This window comes from Erpetoichthys calabaricus, chromosome 2 (genome assembly GCF_900747795.2).
Source record: "Erpetoichthys calabaricus chromosome 2, fErpCal1.3, whole genome shotgun sequence".
NCBI classification, from domain to species: Eukaryota; Metazoa; Chordata; class Cladistia; order Polypteriformes; family Polypteridae; genus Erpetoichthys; species Erpetoichthys calabaricus.
In genome coordinates this window covers 38,190,683-38,210,476 of record NC_041395.2, presented here as the reverse complement: position 1 = coordinate 38,210,476, position 19,794 = coordinate 38,190,683, and the positions used below count along the sequence as shown (strand labels likewise).

Sequence of the window (19,794 nt, the reverse complement as noted above, 5' to 3'; positions counted from 1 at the left end):
AGATGATACAATGGAACCGCTGAATCTAATTTTTTATACAAAAGACAGGATTTACAAAGTATTTCAGATCAAATCAAAAAAATCAAAGGGTTAGTACAATGGAATCTGTTTATTAGTTTAAATTAAGAACACAAGGACACAGGGGGAAAGTTCTTAAGGACAGATTCCACACAAATGTTAGAAAAGTTTTTCTCTGCACAAAGACCCACAGAGAAATAAATTACCACATAATGTTATAGACAGTAGGACTTTAGAGAACTTCTTGACTTGACGTTATTCTGATGAAGTTAGGTAGATATGATACACAAGCTTTGAGGGCTGTATGATCTGTTCTCATCAAAACTGTTCTAATGACATGCATACCTCCCTCCAAAAATTTAATGTTGCATATAAGTGAACACCCCCCCCCCCCCCCAATCCCCATCCTTGTTAACCTAGCAATACATCCTGAAATAAAGCTCTAACTACATTGATGGAATGCATACGGGAGTCCAGAGCTGTGACAGATCACTGCTAACCAACATGCCAACCTGACATGCAAACATCTCATCATGGAGACTTTGGCGCATAAGATCACTTTGAAACTCAGACAGAAATAAAGAAAGTCTTACCCTGGAAGGCCACCGGACTCCATGTAATTGGCGAGGACCACGTCATGTGACCACACGTCGTACTGCCACTTCTGCAGGCCGATAACTCCACAGAGAACGTTACCAGAATGAATTCCAACCCGCATGTTGATGTCTACTCCTGTGGCCTCCCTCAGCTTACTGAGAAGAAAGAAGAGTTCGAATTAAAAGCTGTATTTTTTTAATCAATTGCAAACTTTTCAGATTTCTTAAAAATCTAATTTGACTCAGTGTATATTATAAACATAAGTTTATTCATTGGCGTAAGACAATTCAGGGCCAGAGCGTCAGTTATGTTTGTCATTGGCTAAACTGATGGGCATCGCTGTCCTTGTCTCAGACTACGTACTTGATGGAGTGACACATGTCCAGACCCATCTTCACACAGTTCTTGGCGTGGTTCGGCAGGGACACAGGCAGTCCAGACACACAGTAGTAGCAGTCTCCAAGGATTTTGATTCTCATGCATTCATTCTCCTGGAAAAATGAAAAAAGGGCAGAAGTGACCAACTGCACCATGATCCCATTGTGACAAATGTCTTAGGTGTTTCTTGTATCTATTATCAACTAGAGCAAATGTTCTTTTTTGGATCTCTAATTAAGTATGTCTTTTACCTACAAATATGAAAATCCCCATAAAAGTGATTTTATTGAGCTGTAGATTTGAAATCATGAGAAGCAAGTAAGTAGTCAATCCTTCAAGCGATGAAAGATGAAGGCAATTCAAGTATCAAAACAGCTGGGATTTATTGGATGAAGTACTAAAACATAAAAATTAAGCATCTGAACTTGGAGCCCATCAAATCAAATGTATATATGATTACTCAAAAGTTTGTAAGGCCTGCTTTGAGCACTTTGCACCCCATGGTACCTGCGTAGGCTCTGGCGTCCTGTGACTTTGGAAGAAGAGGGTTCAGAAAATACAGGAATGAACACTCTGATTATTATAGATTGATTGGAAGAGCCTACATAAGATGACCTCCTGCCCTACAAGACAGGAATTAGAAAATGCTTGTCAGTTTTATTAGGCAGAGGCGGAGTGGTGGCTCTGAGGCTAGAGATCTGTACTGGCAATCGGAAGGTTGCTGGTTCAAATCCCGTAAATGCCAAAAGGGACTCTACTCTGTTGGGCCCTTGAGCAAGACCCTTAACCTGCAATTGCTGAGCGCTTTGAGTAGTGAGAAAAGTGCTATATAAACGCAAAGAATTATTGTTATTATTGTTGAATATTTGGCAAGTTCACACACATTAATATTGTCTCCATACACTTCTTGCAATGAGAGCAATGGCAGGTTAAGGGTGTACTCACACTGGCAATTCTTTCCATACCTGAGCACATTTGTCCGCAAAGTAACCCCACAAAGTCCAGTTTGTTTGACTAGTGCAGGGGTCCTCAATCACGGTCCTGGAGGGCCGCAGTGGCTACGGGTTTTCATTTCAGCCAGTGTCTTAATTAGAACTTCGTTCTTGCTGATAATGGAAGTTGGTGTTTAACTCTGTGCCTTCTTAGTGCCTTTATTCATCAAAGACAAATTTTAGTTACTTTGTAGATCAGAGGTCCTCCATTACAGTCCCGGAGGTCTGCTATGGTTGCAGGTTTTCACTTTAACCAATTTATTAATCAGAACCCTTTTATTTACTACTAAAGCAATACGTTTTTGGTCTTAATTTTAGTTCTCTTGCCTGTTACCATTCAGAACCCTTCATTGCCTAGTTTAGATTTTAGTAGCTGCATTTAAGTTTTCATTGTTGCCTGTTTTTCTTAATCAGACATTAGTTAATAATGAGATGCAGATAACCAATAAACCAGCAGCTCTCCAGCTAACGTGCTTACCATGAAATATGTGATTAAAAAATGGGGAATTGGAAGGACCATTATGTTTAATTCTGTTCTGGTCCACAAAACACATGGATAATGTTCTCACAGAAGAAAACTCGACAGTGCAATTAAAATTGCTCTTGGATGAATGCAAGCATTAACAGGCCAAACAGTCCAATACCAAGTTTCATCATCAGCATGGACTGCTTTCTAATTAGGAAATGAGTTGGAATAAAAACCTGCAGCCACTGCGGCCCTCCAGGACTGTGATTGAGGACCCCAGGACTAGTGTGATTGCTTTGTGCTGGGCCAACCATTCCTAGCCCTGGCCTGCTTGGAAGGCCTGCTTAGAAGTGGGCCCAAGCGCGGTTCAATAGCATTCGGGAACAATGTGATCACTAAACATGCCTGAGCCCAGATAACAGACATGATGTCAATTATGCGACAAGTTCAATTCTCATTTCATTCAGTATCGTTTGAGTTAAAAACAAGTTTTTATTCTCACCTTATCCATGAATGTGAATTGCAGTTGTCAAGCAAAGCTGCAAATTCATCCCTTAACATCATTTGTCACAGTAAAACAGCACGATTAACAGCAAAACACTGTGCTGCACACTCAATAAATCTGTAAGAGGGTACAGCGTTATCCTGGCCCACACAACTCCAGAACAACAACAAAATAAGTAAAATCAGTTTGAAAAGCATGCTGTCACTGCGTGTTCGGATCTTGTTTTGGATTTACAAAGTTGCATGGTCATGACGAAAGAGTGCCCGGGCCCAGAACATTAAGTGCAGTGTGAGGAGTAGGGAGAGGGGTGCAATCATGCTTGGGCACGGTACAGAGCAAACATGCCTAGTGTGAGTACACCATTAGTGACATGTTCAGGGTCACAGAGGGACTGGGAGATTGAGGTAGACTGGCAACCTTCTGTTTCCATGTCCACTATCTATGCCTCTAATTCTTTCAAACCCAAACCTTGGCCAATTTTATAACACTGATCTATACAAGCTACTCTGAGGCTAGGGATTTGGCAATCGGAAGGTTGCTGGTTCAAATCCCATAAATGCCAATAGGGACTCTGCTCTGTTGGGCCCTTGAGCAAGCCCTTAACCTAACCTACAATTGCTGAACGCTTTGAGTAGAGAGAAAAGCGCTATATAAATGCAAAGAATTATTATTATTGTTATTATTATTAAAAGAATTATTACTTACCTTGGCAATTTGGTCAAATTTTCCAAAGAGCTCATTCAGCATATGGACCAGCTCCTCAGGTGAGCACATACTTGCCAACTGTGTGAAACCAACAATGTCTGCATACAGTATGCTGTGAAGAGTGCAGAAATAATTAATAATTATCAAAAAATGTGTTAATTAATGATGATAAGAAATGTAACAGTTAAAGTTAACAAAAATTAGGAAACTCATCAATTCAAATAGAAATCCTCATGAGCCTAAGCCACTGGGCTACATTACAATGACTGAGCTAAGTACATTATGCTACTTTAAAATAAAAACTCTAAATGGAGTATCAAAAAAACAAAAATGATTAGATGTGATAAAAATGGAATAAGGAGAAGGATAAAATGTGGAATCCTTAGTGAGAAAAGGAAGTTGTGTCAAAGGTCAACCCAGAATGATGCCAAGGAGGCTAAAGTGCCTCTGAGATGATCTTAATCAATTCATGATAATGGGACTGGGACTTGGGGTTAAATCAAGGAAGGGGGTACGATTGACTGAGTGAACCAAACGGCAATGACAAGAACCCTGGAGACAGGCTGCCATTCCATTGCAGGGTGAACACACACACACACAGACACACAGCAAACACACATTTGGGCCACCAGCATGTCTTTGGACTCTGGTAGGAAGTTGGAGGAATCCCACCCTGACAAGAGGAGATCATGCAAACTCCACACAGGGAGTTACTCAGGACGCAAGCCCTGGTCTCCATACTGCGAGGCAGCAATGCACCACCGTGCTGCCCTTCTCTTTATTATTATTACTGAATCTCTGAACTGTCACTTTATTGCTTATCTCTTAGCTGTTACAGTGACTATGGCTCTTTACGTAACACTTTACTCGACTGCCATATTCTACTTCGTTACTAGATCAGGCGATATGTTATTAGGTGTTGCACAGCACTTTTTTACTCTGTAGTTTAGTATTTATTGTTCGGTATTGCTGCATTATTGTACCGTTAATTGTACCAATAATTGTTATTCAAAACTCAATGCTTTGGTGCTCCACAAGCTTGCTTTTATTTTTGTTAAAAATAAATCTTTGATTTTTAGAAAAATTTTTCAAAACCCTCTTTGTGTCCTGCAGGGGTTTTTTATGGTGTTTCCCCACACCCAGGTGGCACTTTTGGACTTACATGCTTTAGAATTCTGAGCATTCATCACACTCTTATTATGTCTTGTCTTACGTCTTACATCTTATGTCTTGGCTCCAGTTACATGAACTTTAGGTTTCTGATCCTCTCACTCCTTTTCTTGTCAATGGCTATTGCTTCACATGCCAGGCCCTGTCTATTAGATTCTTTGGCTCACAGTTGCAACTTCAGCTTGTTTACCTCAGCCCTCTTTGTGTCTCCTGATTACCATTTGTAAATCAACTGTCATCCCATGCAGTTCTTTTCAGGGATTTCTGAGCTCACGGCCATTGTGCAGTAGCACTAAAACTAAATTGGCATTCTTGAACAACAGAGAAAGGAATGAAAGATTCTCATAGAACAGATGTTATTAAATTAGGCATTGTCCAGCCCTACATCCATTTATTAAGGAGTCAGAGCTTATCTTGGCTTGTTGTCAGGTACAAGACCATTATCAAGCCTGGAAAGGCCATCTCAATGCACAGACACACTGCACATCTACACTCACTAGACGCCAATTTAGAGCAGTCAAATAGCCCACCTTGTCCATCTCCAGGATGTGTGAGGAACACCAATCTACCCAGAAAATACACAGATATGGAGACGACATTTAATATTAAGACACAGTTAGTTTAAAAATGACAGAACAAACCCCCCCTGTGGTGGACTGGCACGCTGTTCCAGGTGCTTCCTACCATGTGTCTAATGCTGTTGGTACAGACTCTGGCCCACCATGACCCTGTCAAGCCAAAGCATACACTTGACAGTTGACTGCAGGAGGGGATGCTCACCTGACGTTCTTGTGCTGCTTGACATAAAGGTTGTGGAAATTATTTGCATTCTCAGGGTGTGGCTGCCTTTCCTGCTTGTCCTTGAGCCGCTCGATGATTTCAGCTTTCATCTCAAAGGCAATGTGAACGGGTAGGACTGACAACAGTAGGTGCTCCTGGGATCCATGAAACGAAAATGAAATGGAAGTGGTGACACAGTGAGGATGGTGACTAAAACCACTCAATTGAAACGAGAAAACCAGAGTTTCATTGTCACAATGACTCTTCAGCTATTTTGAGAAAAATATGAATAACCAGCATGGAGGATGAGGAGCCTCACCTGATGCCTTTTCTCATTGACAAGCTTGGCTCTCGACTTGTTAAAGCTGAATGTGTCGCTGTAGATCTGCTTCAAGGCCTGGTCTGTTAGCACTTTGTGATATACCCCCACCAGATTGATGCAGATGAAAAGGAAGGCATTTGGCACCAGCTGCGTGACAAAAAAGAAGAAATGTCAAAGTGGGGACAGGTTCTGTATGTATTGAATGAAAATTCGAACAAACGACGGCAATAATTACAACTATCATCATTGTCTCGACAAATAGCCCTACTTACTTTTTTGCATGGTCATGTCTGACCTGAACAAGAGGAGAGATGAGTGTTTGAAGTGACGCGCCAGAGCTCTGAGACCCCCAACTGCATGAAGCAGCATGAGCCATATTGAAAAAAACACCTGGAAGTGTGTACTGGAGGGTGGGCTCCAACTTTAGGGGATTGCACTACTCAGCCTCCCTGGGTCCGTCTGTCGAACGTCAGATTCTGAGAGAGTAATGGGGATTTTGTCCCAGTTGCGAAAGCATCAGACCAGCTCTTTACCTTCATGAGAATTCTGGAGGGTTTATGGCAGTAAGCCCAAACAGTCTACATGTGTTTTATGGACTCAGATAAGGTATACAACCTTCAGGAATATGGGATATCAGGCCTGCTATTATGGGGTATTCTGTCCCTGTAGAACCTGAGCAAGAGTCAGACTTTTTGCTGGGAGATGTGCAGCTCTGCCAGTGCTGCCCTTTGTCACTGAATCTGTTCATAATTGTTATGGATGGAATTTCCAGGTGCAGCTAAGGGGTGGATGGGGTCCAGTTGGGTGACCTCAGGACTGCAAATTTTTTGCATTAAGAGAGTGATGTCATTCCAACGAAATTCTGAGAATCCTTTTTGTTATTTGAATCAACGTTTTACTGTTTTTTTCATCTGTCAGCGGCCATGTTGTAGTACTGCTTGCTAAACTGGTTATCGCTGTGATTGATATCATCACCAATCAACCATATAAGACACTGACAAGGCCATAGTGTTGTACTGATATTAGTCTTCCTCATTATCTGAGGACACCCGTTCTCTGCCTCCTGTTATGCCCAACAAGCATGAGAATCCAGGGGGAGAATGGAAGACAAAGACGTAGTCAAAAAACATTAGCTAGGATCAGAACTAGGAGAACTCCTATCAGTAACTTAAGCCAAGAATATCTATCTATCTATCTATCTATCTATCTATCTATCTATCTATCTATCTATCTATCTATCTATCTATCTATCTATCTATCTATCTATCTATCTATCTATCTATCTATCTATCTGTTGCAAACAAACAGACACGCTAGAATTCCTATGTTTGTTGTTCTGAATCCAATGTTGGACAACCAGGAATTGTGTGACGCTGACCTTTATAACTTGGCTATGGTGACATCATGTGGCATGACTCGTGGTGATTCTCACATGGTAGCAATGGGGATAGAAGCGGACATAAATCCCATCTGAAACTGCAGTGCCCACAGAAAACAAAAATGACGTCACAAAAATACATAAAGTAATTTTAGGTTTCTCTGAAGCAACCTTAAATCCTCAGATACAAACTCCCTGAATCTTAACTCTTTAAGGGCAGATGTCGACTTTTGTCAACACAAGGGGCTGAGGATGGATATCAGTGGCAGAGGGCGAAAGAAAGCTGTACATGTTATGGTGGGGGACCGGGACGCACCTACTGCATATGTTTCGAGGGAGCAACCATGGGCAGCTCAATACCTCCCCCGGTGGTGCCTCAACCTCCTGCAGGGCTCCATGGGAGATGGAGTCCTCCACAGCCCGGTTGGGAGCTGGTGTGGCCGCCAGGGTGTGCTGCATGGATTCCACAGCCCAGCTAGACAAATCTTCAGCCCCACCTGGAAGTGCAATTGGAACCAGGTGGTCAAACAGCTGGAACACTTCCGGGTGGGCTATAAAAGGGGCCAGCCATCACCACTCAGGGGCCAGAGTTGGGAGGAGAGGACAAAGCTTCAAGGGAGGAGTGGTGGTGCCAGAAAGGCGTGTGTGTGTTAAGGTGATTGACTTTGGTGCTTTAATTGGGACTGTGTATTGCCTGTGGGTCACGGGGAAGACATGCGCCCACATAGAAGAAAAGTAAACTTTGGTGTTGTTTTGGTGTTGCCTCTGGTGTCAGCCTGTGCTGGGTCGGGCGCTATATAACGCTATTGTTACAATGTTGATAAAGCTCACCGTTGCATTATATGCAGACCTTCTTTGCTCGGAGGACTGTTAGACTCACTGACTTGATGTTGAAACCCTGCCTGTGCATGAGTAGCATAGAATATGCAACGTCTAGAATGGCATCAATATCGGGTGAGAGAGCGAAGCAAATGTGCAAAGCAAAAAATACTCTGTGCATATTATTTATTTCTTTATTTATTTTTTGCGTATTATTGCTGAATCAGACTCTGACTTATCGAACTCCGATTTTGATGCAAGTGATGTGGAGATCAAAAACAAAAGTCAGGTGCCTACATCAGCTGATCGTAGTGCTGGACACACTTGTGCAGCTGATGCGCCAACAAAAACGTTCGCCCGGGGAGGACTACACAGACATTGATCTGTGGGAGACAAACTGGCAACTGGACTTCACCAAACGACGCAGCCTGCTGGTAGACACTACAGATTAGCAGCCACTCGACTACTTCAAGCTGTTTTTATTTTACCAGAAAGTACCTTTCAGCTTTTGAGTGATGGGACAAACACGTATGTAATAATTTTTGTGAATATGCATATTGTAGGGGCTCCTGGAACAGAAAACAGAGTGACATTTGTCATAAATAAGTATTTGATGTTGATTTATGCGTGAAACCATTGAGTTTTTCGGAAAAATATTTAGCCCTGGGACAAAAGAAAAAAAATAATTAGCCCTTAAAGAGTTAAAACCCTCACCAAAAAAATGTATAAAAACAAGCAGTTCCGACCCAGAGAAAAGAGTAAAAAATGTGCTGAATAACAACACCATCGGTGTGTGTGGTGCACGTCATCTGGGTGCCAGTATTGTGAAGGGCCCTTCAATTTGGAGGTAAAGCTAAAATGTGTATTGATTTACCCGTGCAGTGACTATTTCTGCTGTTTCTACCTCCAATGATGATTTGCCAGTGATTAGGGGCCTCACAGGTGGTGCAGTAAGGAGACTGTGGAAGATTGTGGGTTTGTTTCCCGGTTCCTCCCAGTGTGGATAAGACATTAAATACTGGGAAAAGCGCTATATAAATGTAATGCATTATTGTTATTATAACATCAGGACTTGGGTGGATTGTATGTGGTGTTGCCTTTGCCACCTCTCTCTTCAGCTTTTGCCGCATCTCTTTTCTTGTCTGTTTTTGTTATCTCTCTGGTTATCCCAATTCTTTTTCACTGACCTCTTCCTCTTTATCCTTTCTTGTACTTCCTTATTCCACCACCAAGTCTCTTTGTCTTCCTTCCTCTGTCCAGATGTCACACCAAGCACCTTTCTAGCTCTCTCCCTTACCACTTCAGCTGTGGTACTCCAATCATCTATCATGTCGTCATTGCCACACAGTGCCTGTCTCCTTTCCTCTCTGAATTTCACACAATAGTCTTCTTCTTTCAGATTCTACCACCTTATCCTTGGTTCCATTCTCACTCTCTTCCTCTTTTTCACCTCAAAATTCACCCGGCATGCTACCAATCGATGGCATCTAGCTACATTATCCCCTGCCACCTCCTTATAATCACTAATTTCTTTCACATTCCATCTCCTACACAGGACATAGTTCACCTGTTTGTACCTTCCTCCACTCTTAGATGTCACCCTGTATCCCTCCTTCTTGTTAAAATATGTATTCTCCACCGCCATTTCCATCCTTTAGCAAAGTTCACCACTTTCTGCCCTTCAACATTTTTCTCCATACCTGCCCATGACTTCCTCATCACCACTGTTCCATTTGCCAACATGCCCATTAAGGTCCTCTCCAACCACCACTCTTTCTTCTTTGGGTATACTCTTCATCATTTTGTCGAACTCAGTCTAGAAATCTTCTTTCTCCTCCATCTCAAATCCCACTTGCGGAGCATATGCACTGATAACATTACCCCTTCGATTTCCAACTTTATGCTCATCACTCAGACATTGTCTTCACATCCAAAACACTCCTAACATACTCTTCCCTCACAATTACACCTATGCTGTTTTCTCTTCCCATCTACACCATGGTTTACACTCACCTCCAGTGCTTCTGGCCTTACTCTTGTTCCCCTTGGTCTCCTGTACACACAGTACATCTACCTTTCTCTGCTCTGTCATTTCAGCCAGCTCTCTCCCTTTACCAGTAATAGTGACAACATTTAAAGTTCTGACTCTGAGCTCAGCACTATTTCTCTTCTTCCTCTCCCATTGTTTTTGAACCCACTTCCCCCTCTTGTTCTTCTTTGCCTTCTTCGTCTAGCATAGTTTCCGCTGATACCCTGCTGGACAGCAGCATCTGTGGTGGTCGTTGGTGACCCAGGCCTCGATCGATCTGGTATGGACATTCTGTTTCTAATCCGCATGTTTGATTTGGTACAGGTTTTATGCTGGTTGCCCTTCCTGATGCAAGCCTTCCCAATTTACCTGGGTTTGGGATTGGCACTAAGACCACACCGGCTTGTGAGATCCCAGTGGCTGGGTTTTTATTCAAGCCAAGATGCAATGCAAAAATAGATAGTCGAAACCTACCATTCCCTAATATTGTTTTTTTTTTTTAATATAAAACAAGCAAGCCATTTTGGGAAGTCCTATCTGGGTGCACTGCCATCTTGGCTAGCACCAGTAACATTGGTGTAAATGATATGGTGGCACACAAAATGTGTTGGTCACATGAAACTGCAAGTAAAAATGGAGCTGTGGAGCAGATCATGTAATGAAAATGACAATAATAAGTATAAGCAAGACAAATAACAAACATGATAATTAAAAAAGATTTTGTAAAACAAATATTAATGCATTAAATGGGAACCTTTTCTCTCACGTGAATATACAGGGCAAGGCCAAAACTGACGTGCTAAATTTCATGAGGAAGCCAGAAACTCCAGAAATCCCTAATGATCTGAGCCAGTCAACTCACGGTCATCCTGACACAACGCTTAACATTGAGTGACCAAGACAAAGCTATAAAAGACAAATGCTCACGTAAATAAAAACACAAACACCAAAGGAACCTGCAGGAGATACACAGCAGAGACAGAAGAAATCACGCTCATGCACTTTATGAAAATACTTCACTTGGACATCCAGAAAGACTCACCTGTAGTTGTGGGAATGGCAGTGTCTTGCTTTGTATTGGCACATAGATACTCATCACAATAACGTGTGCCAATGAGGTGCCAATTCCAAGGATGAGAGTTGCCTTCAAACTGAGAGGCAGCAGTGTGTAAACTAAGAGGACGATAAAGATGATGAATGCCACCTGACAACAAAATGAAAAGAGGAGACATGTTAAAAAAAAGTCTCTAAAAATGTTTACATTTCTGACTTGCTCTGTATAGAGTGATCCATTTTTTTCTGATTTTGGCATGGACATATTTTACATTTCATAGATATGAAGCCACTTCCATAAGCTGCTCCTCACCTTCACGGCTTTGTTGCTCATGACATGTCATGGCCATCAGCTTTACAGCACTAACTAAGTGCAGTTTCCAAGTAACGTGTTGCCCGATTAGAAAGCCAGTGTGAGTGTCAGGTCTTCTGCAGTAAACAGAGCCCTGGAGGAGTCAATGCTTTTGTCTGATGATTTGTTTTATGTGCAATCACTTAAGATGCCACTTGTGTTATAACTAGGAGTTTCAGAGCACCTAAGTCCCCAAAAAAAACTTCTAAAAATCCTCACTGTGGGGATTTACCATTAAACACTGGCTAGTAGTTGAGCAAACGGAACACCTTAATGAAATTAAAAGTTTATTTTGACAAAAAAATGTTCTGTCATATTATGAAGCTCTGAACAGCACAAGATGCAAATGGGAGCTGGCAGCAATACAAACCAAGTCCCAACACATAATCCAAAGAAAGGTCAAAAAACAGAGCAGAAGGTTGACAATGAAGAAAATCATAACTAGCATAAGCAGAGCCAAAAACAGAAGTAAACTCACCACTCCCTAGTGCATCCAAAATGAACCATCAGGAACTGTGGAAGACCCTCCAGACTTAGAGGGCAGTTCCTGGTGGTGATTGACAGTTGAGCCCTCTCTTGGGGAACCCCACAAAAATACTCGAAACATAGCACAGGCACAGAACCAAAGCAGACTATAACCTCAAGTAACATTAACATTCCTCAACGACTCAAAATTGAACAAAAAAGACATAAAAAGGGCTTTGAACCCCAGCCAGAGGTGGCTTATATATAACAACTTTTCACCAGAGCAAAACAGGTGTGAGGGATCCAAAATAAGCTAGGAAACACTCTAGAAAACTATCTGGTGTACTCATCTCAGGTAACCTCGACTTCAGCCAGGCCCCCCAAGGCAACTTTCTGGCTTCGGCTGGTGCAGGCCCAAAAATGAGGAGTTGGTAAAACATCTCTAAAAAAATTCAAAATCCATAAGAAAAACCCTACAAGGAGAAGGGTAACCATCAACCTTTGGCTTGTATTAATAGGGCAAGCAAAGAATCTTTATAAAAATAACATTTGTTAACAAAAATTTAAAAGATACAAAGAACAGCTCATGAGAGTAATATAGGCACAAAGGAGCTTCTAAAAAGACAATCCTAAAGCAGAGGCAAAAGTGCCAAAATAGAGTCCAATAATCAGAATCCGCTACACACGAAAACCAGACATCGACAATAACCAGAAAATCAAACCATAAATAGCAATACTTCTAAAACAACAGCAGTAAATGACAATGGTTCCCATTCCTAGGCTGTTGCACTCAGTTTAAACACCCTGGGTTGCAGGAGTAGTGATGTAGTGGTCCTGCCTGTTGGGACTCCACCTACAACGCACATGGAACAGAACTACATGTGAAGTGACAGTAGACAGTTATAAACGTAACAAATAATAAATAAAAAAACACATAACAGCTCAGAAATAACAAAAAACAACAATGAAACATCTAAACATACACAACAACACTACTGGTTTATTATCCAATGACACACTTTTATGTAACACTTGGTTAAATTAGCAGTTTCCGCCCTATAACTGTCACACTTTTTAGCACTACACAGCCCAGACTACACCAAGTGGAATGGTCTCCTATGTTCTTATGCTCAAAGCGGCATCTGAATCCTTTGTTCTCACTAAAGGCTTGTCAGCTCAGCATCCTGATAGTGCATTCGTAAGGTCTTACCCTCAAAAACCACGGAGAGCCTAATACAGATTTTTGAAAATGAAAATAAAAACAAATAATTTATTGTTTGCATACTGTATATAGTATAATACTGTTCACTATAAAATGAAACTTTTTTTCAGTTTAGAAAAAAAACTCTCCAGGGTTATGCAACTGCTGGGTAGAAAACCGCTTCAGTATTTATTAGTATTAATTCGTGAAAAGCACAGCAATAGATTTCAATCAGCAGGACACATAAAGTAGCAAGTCAAGTAGAAAGAGCTTGAAAATATATAGTCATACTAACACATTTCTGTGGATATGTAACAATTTATTAACGACAAGTGGCATGTAGGCTTATTAAAATACAGTCCACATCAGCAGTCATCACAGATTCTTGCCATCTTTATGGTGACACTTTGCATAGTTTCTTGTGTTTCATTGCGTGTGCATTCCACCTTGCACTGCTTTGTTCTACCACAAGAGAGGTAGACCCACAGGGATGCTGTGACACAAGCGCCATTCCAAATACAGTTTAGTATTACATTTTTAAAAGCAATACGATACTTTGCAATCACCTGGAAACATAAAATAATAAATGAAAGAAAAACAAGAAACATTTAATGTAGTTATGCTATAACATAAACGGAAGGTCCCCATTTTTTGTGCTACTTTTGTGTTTTATTCTGTGTGTCAACTGGGAGACGTGAAGTAACAAAGAATAAAAGGTGGAAGCATTTGCTGTTGGGCACTGGGAAAGACAGACTCTTTTCTGTGTCTATTGGGTATTCTGTCTATTTAGTGTATAAAAATTACAGCTATACTTACATATTTTACAGAATATATAGGTAAACGGTCAGCGGCATGATGGACTGAATATAAAACTATTCACAACAGCAGTCTGCACTCATTTACTTTTGTTTATTTGCATGTGCATCCTCTCACCTGGCACTGCTTCTGCACTTTATTAGGTGTCTGATTCCTTGGCCATCTCTTGTGTTGTGTTTCACGGTGGGATGGCAGCTCCTGTTTTATTCTGTGAACAGCTTGGTACGGAACAAGCTTGTCTTTTAGGCAAGTAGCTTATTTACTAGTGATATGAAAATATTGTCATCAGTGACATTTCCTCATTGTAGACTGCTTTTCCCTTGATAATCATGTGTGATCCTTCTCCAAATAGGGAACAGTGTTTAGTACATGTTTGTTATTTTTATCAGCAAATACTGTATCTATAAATAATGGCAGAATTATCGTGTTTGCTTGACTTGGGAATAACTTCATAAAAAGTTATGTTCTGCACAATGTGTGACAAGTAACTTGTATAGCAGTAAAAATGTTAGGGTACAAACTACACAGCCAGATTCAATTATATACGGTGAAAGGAGAACACATAAGTTGACACGTTATGGCTGGAGCAAGCTGTGAGAGTAGAGCACGGTGCTTCACAGACACTGCATACCCAACAATGTATTCAAATACTAGTTAGCAGTCGTCTTTCTTTGTTTGTGTATGCATCTGCCATAAAACCATTGTGTGTGTATGTGATTCCATATATGTGCCTGCATTTCAAAATTATTGCAGTCACGTCATATATTTTTTTTCCTTAAAGAGGCTCTATTTACGACTTGTTGTGATGTGATATTTTGCATACAAGTTGATAAATATTTTGTATGTCTTTATTTGTAACTTCGGCAAAACTAAGTCAGGAAAGTGAATTTTACGTCTGAGTTGGAGGGAAATGCCTAATACAAGTTTGGTAAGTGTTTCTCTGAAGTCTCTCAACCCTCATATGAAAGCCAGGCTGCCTGACTGCCAAGCTTTACCTTAACATATGGTTTTGGGAGATGGCAGGTGTGAAGGTGTTCTATTCCCCCATTGGTCTGAAGTATGGCTGTTTGGAACTGACTTGTATCAGAAGCCTTTAAGTACTATGACTCCCTATCAGCTCTAGGGGTTGGACAGAGAATCTATAAATTTGCTCACTCCCTCTCACTCTCTCGCTTACCAAACTGGTGAATGACCATCTCACACCATGAACTGAAAAGGACAACACAATGAAAAACACAGCTCGGCAGCCATATTGAGACAGGCAATGCGGCCTGTTCTGAAGAAAGCTTACCACCAATGATGCCTTAACTAGAGACATTTTTAAGTAACTAACAAGTCTGTGTGCCGCCTGAAACTACACATCAACATTTATCAGGTTGTATGGTTGCCAATATTCAAATGTACTTTGCATATTGTTATTATTTATGAATATTATCAATAATACATTATTTTATGTGTAACTTAACTCCTGCTCGTGTTTTACTATGCCTAATTGCCTGAAATTATAGATGTAGAAGGGAAGGTGGGGAGAAGTTTTATGGTGCAATACCTTATAAACAGTGGTAAGTTTGTCAGATTTGAGGCGTTCTCACAGAGACTACATATTAATAATACAGCAGGGGAAAATAGAGAACTATATTACTCTACCAAGACAAAACACGACTGAGTACCACTTTCCATCAGTCCTTCCATGTTCACAAAAACATATACCTTAGTGTCTAAGAAAATGTTGTGAGTGAGTCACCTTTGAAATATAATCATAAAATCCAAAATAACTGATGATATACAGTAAGTATTCACCCCCTTAAATATGATACCCATAAAACATCTCTGTTGCAGCCAATTGGTTTTAGAAGTCACAGAATTAGTTCAGTGCACCTGTCTGGAGTTTCCGTTATTGTAGTGTAAAGGCACCTTATCTGGAAGGTCCAGCTGGTGTTGAATCAGTATGGTGGCCTAACCTACACAAAGTAGACAAAACAAACAAACCAGGCAACTCATTGAAAGTTGAATGAAAAGTAATCATCAGGGGATAAAGACAAGGAAATATCCTCATCACTGAATGTCCCATGGAGTCCACCTAAATCAACCATAAAAAAATGGAGCAAGTATGGCACAACTTTAAATCTGTCTAGAGCAGGCCATCCACAAAAACTAAGCGATCATACAAGCAGGAGACAAGTGAAGGAGGCCACAAAGAGACCTCTGAGAACTCTGAAAGATTCATAAGCTATAGTGACTGAGACTAGAGAGGCTGTGCAGACAACAACTGCTACTGGAGTGCTTCAAAAATCGAAGTTTTATGTGAGAGTGGCAAAGAAAAAGCCACTGTAGGAAAAACACACACATTACACCTCAGCCAGAAGAGACTCTGAAGACAACTGGAGGAAGGTTCTACAGTCTGATGATATCAAAATTGAGCTTTTTGGCCATCAGACTAAACACCTCAATTAATGTCAGAAGTTTTTTCTAAATCCTTATTTTCCCTTTTATTTTCCCTTTGCCCCACCTTACCTGATCCCATGCGGTGACAGGTGCTTCTCCAAAGATGAAGACGAAGGCCGCAGCAGTGAGGATGAACCAATTCAAAAAAGAGACGAGCAACGCACATTTCTGGTAAAGATTTTCCGAAAACAGAAGGATGAAAAGGACAATGAAAATGCCGAGTCCAATGAAGACGGTGATCAGGAAAACCAGGTGATCCGAGGCTGACTGCAAAAAACCCAGAGGAAGAATAAGAGCTAGTTTGAGGGGGTCATCGGACCACAATGACAATTGGGTCAAAAAAAACCCCAAAAACATCAAGCACAGAGCTATAAGTAAAGAAGAGTAAGACTTGGGGAAAAGGTGAATAAAACAATGCTGGATGAGAATGAAATGGTTCAGTTATTATTAGGCTAAGCTAAGGCAATCAAAACTTAGAGATGCCAATTTTCATTTTATACAGTACCTTTCCTACAAAGTGATCTTAAACTTTCAAGACTGAGGACCCAGAAATGTAATTGTTACCATACTGGTACCCAAGAAGAGGATTATAATCAAAATGGAACTAAAGACAAATAAAAATGTCCATATAATAATAAAAACTATATATATATATATATATTATATATATATATATATATATATATATACTAATAAAAGGCAAAGCCCTCACTGACTCACTCACTCACTCACTCACTCACTGACTGACTGACTCACTCATCACTAATTGTCCAACTTCCCGTGTAGGTGGAAGGCTGAAATTTGGCAGGCTCATTCTTTACAGCTTACTTACAAAAGTTAGGCAGGTTTCATTTCGAAATTCTATGCATAACGGTGCATAACTGGAACCTCTTTTTTGTCCATATACTGTAATAGACTGCAGCTCGATGGCCGTGGGAGGCGGAGTTGCGTATCGCATCATCACGCCTCCCACATAATCACGTGAACTGACTGTGAACGCAGTACGTAGAAAACAAGGAAGAGCCCCAAAGAGCGCTGAAGAAAACATTCATTACACAATTGAGAAGGCAGCGAAACAATAAGAAGCGAGCGAGTGACGCATACAAGCATATTCATAAGTGCAGCTACTGCGGAAACAAAGCACGGTGTAAACTGTAAGTTTAAATTATGTTTATAGGAACGCTCCCGCTGCCGTTCGCAATACCATATTCGCGACATACAAGTTTAATGAGAAGACACGAGGTATAAACGAGACTTTGGATCACTTTGTAACGGAGTTAAAATTGCTGTAGCGAGAAACTTTTAAGTGCCGGGTCTTAGCTACCATTAAATAAAGCCGTGGACATCGCAACATCACACAAGAGATCGGCTCACGTGAACTGACTGAACGCAGCACGAGTGATCACTTCAATGAATCAAACCTGTTCAAAAAACACATTACACAATTGATAATGTAGGAAAAGAATATGAAGCGACTGACGCATATAGACATTTTCATGAGTGCAGGTACTTCGGAAACAAAGCACCGTGTACACCTAAAGTTTAAATTAAGTTCATAGACCTACAAAAGGTTGCCATTGATTTGAGGCAAGATTGCTTTTCTCCTGTACAACTATATGTTGCATTCTCAACAGTAAGCTTGCACGGCTTGGTCATATTACAACCGGAGTGCTGAACTGACAACGTGGTATACAAAGAGAACTATAACAATCGTAATAAACGAACAATAAAACAGCGGAGAACCCGTGGATTAAATAAAAAGGCTGCTTCCTTGGCGAAGCAAGGAAAAAGGGTGACCTTATATGACGTTCGTTTATAAAACAGCGGAGAACCTGTGTAAAGGCTGCTTCACAAAAAAACAACAGAGCGCCTTATATGAGCAGGCAGTCAGCTAAAGAAAGGAATCAATAAATAACTATAATCGTAATAAACGAACAAAAAATAGCAGAGAATCCGCGGATTACATAAAGGAAATGGGAACCTGAACAGAAAAGTGAGTCTCAAATACCTACACAATAACTATAACAATCGTAATAAATGAACAATAAAACAATACAGAACCGCTAAGCAAGGAGAAAGGACGGCCTTATATGGCGTTCGTTTATAAAACAGCGGAGAGGCTGTGTAAAGGCAGCTTCACTAAAAAACAGATCCTTAACAAATTGTTATTGGTATATTTTCCCTCAATTTAAAAAGGTTTTCTTTTCTTCTTAATAAACATTTAAAAGCAGTACTTCGCCGCTGCAAAGCATGCGGATTTGGCTATATAAATATATATATATATATATATATATATATATATAATATATATAATATATATATATATATGTAGATATGTAGATATGTATATATAGTATATATATATATATATATATATATATATATGTGAATGTATGTATGTATATATGTATGTCTATATATATATATATGTAGATATGTATATATAAGTGTATATATATATGTAGATATGTATATTTATGTGTATATGTATGTGTATATATATGTTGATATGTGTATATATATATGTATATATATGTGGATGTGTATATGTATATATATATTATGTATATATATGTATATGTAGATATGTGGTATATGTAGATATGTATATATATGTATATATGTATATATATGTTTACATAACCTCTTTAACACACTACTTCTCCACTGCGAAGCACAAGTATTTTGCTAGTATATTAATAAAACGATAAGTGACTGTGTGTCTGTGTATCTCTGTGTCTGGCTGGTTGCTATGTCTCTGTCATTCCAACATATGGCTCTTTACAAACATTTATAATAATTAAATGCATTGCACTTGTTATTCCAACAGACGGCACACCACACACATTTTTTTTTACGAATCCCATACCAAATGGCATATAACAGAGACATATGCATTGCATTTGTTAATCCACTGATGGCAGCCCTGTGGACCGTTCACGTCACAACTTGTCTATGTCATTCCCCCCTCTTGCCCCCTTTCTAATTTTTGCCTTTGCTTGTGTGTCATCTCAGTCTGATTGTTCCACTGGCATGTGGTGTCTAATATTTTTTAACAGTTCCATGCCATAGAAATGAAGGCTCTCCTCTCGGTGATGCATCAATGGTGTTATTTCACATTCTTCTGCAAGTATTGTGCTAAATGCAGGGTGGTATATCACTCAGTACAGAATTTGTTCTTGGCTGAAATAGGCAACTTTACTACACAATAATGTGGTGACCCATCACAAATATGTCTGCAATCTGATTTGGAATGTGAGACCCACAGTTTAAGAAACGAGCACCAGGACTATTGTTTTGCTA

At 40.2% G+C, this 19,794-nt stretch overlaps 1 protein-coding gene across 1 annotated transcript in view; it reads right to left on the bottom strand.

Moving 5' to 3' along the window:
- The window catches only part of LOC114645771 (adenylate cyclase type 2-like), a 161,033-nt gene that overhangs the window by 81,470 nt on the left and 59,769 nt on the right, over positions 1–19,794 (bottom strand). Inside the window, exons 3-9 of the mRNA XM_028793603.2 lie at positions 16,561–16,758; positions 11,202–11,363; positions 5,931–6,080; positions 5,612–5,766; positions 3,662–3,773; positions 979–1,106; positions 612–770 (exon numbers count right to left, since the gene is read on the bottom strand). Of these exons, the coding sequence (XP_028649436.1) occupies positions 612–770; positions 979–1,106; positions 3,662–3,773; positions 5,612–5,766; positions 5,931–6,080; positions 11,202–11,363; positions 16,561–16,758 (1,064 nt within the window). The remainder of the gene's footprint in view (positions 1–611; positions 771–978; positions 1,107–3,661; positions 3,774–5,611; positions 5,767–5,930; positions 6,081–11,201; positions 11,364–16,560; positions 16,759–19,794) is intronic.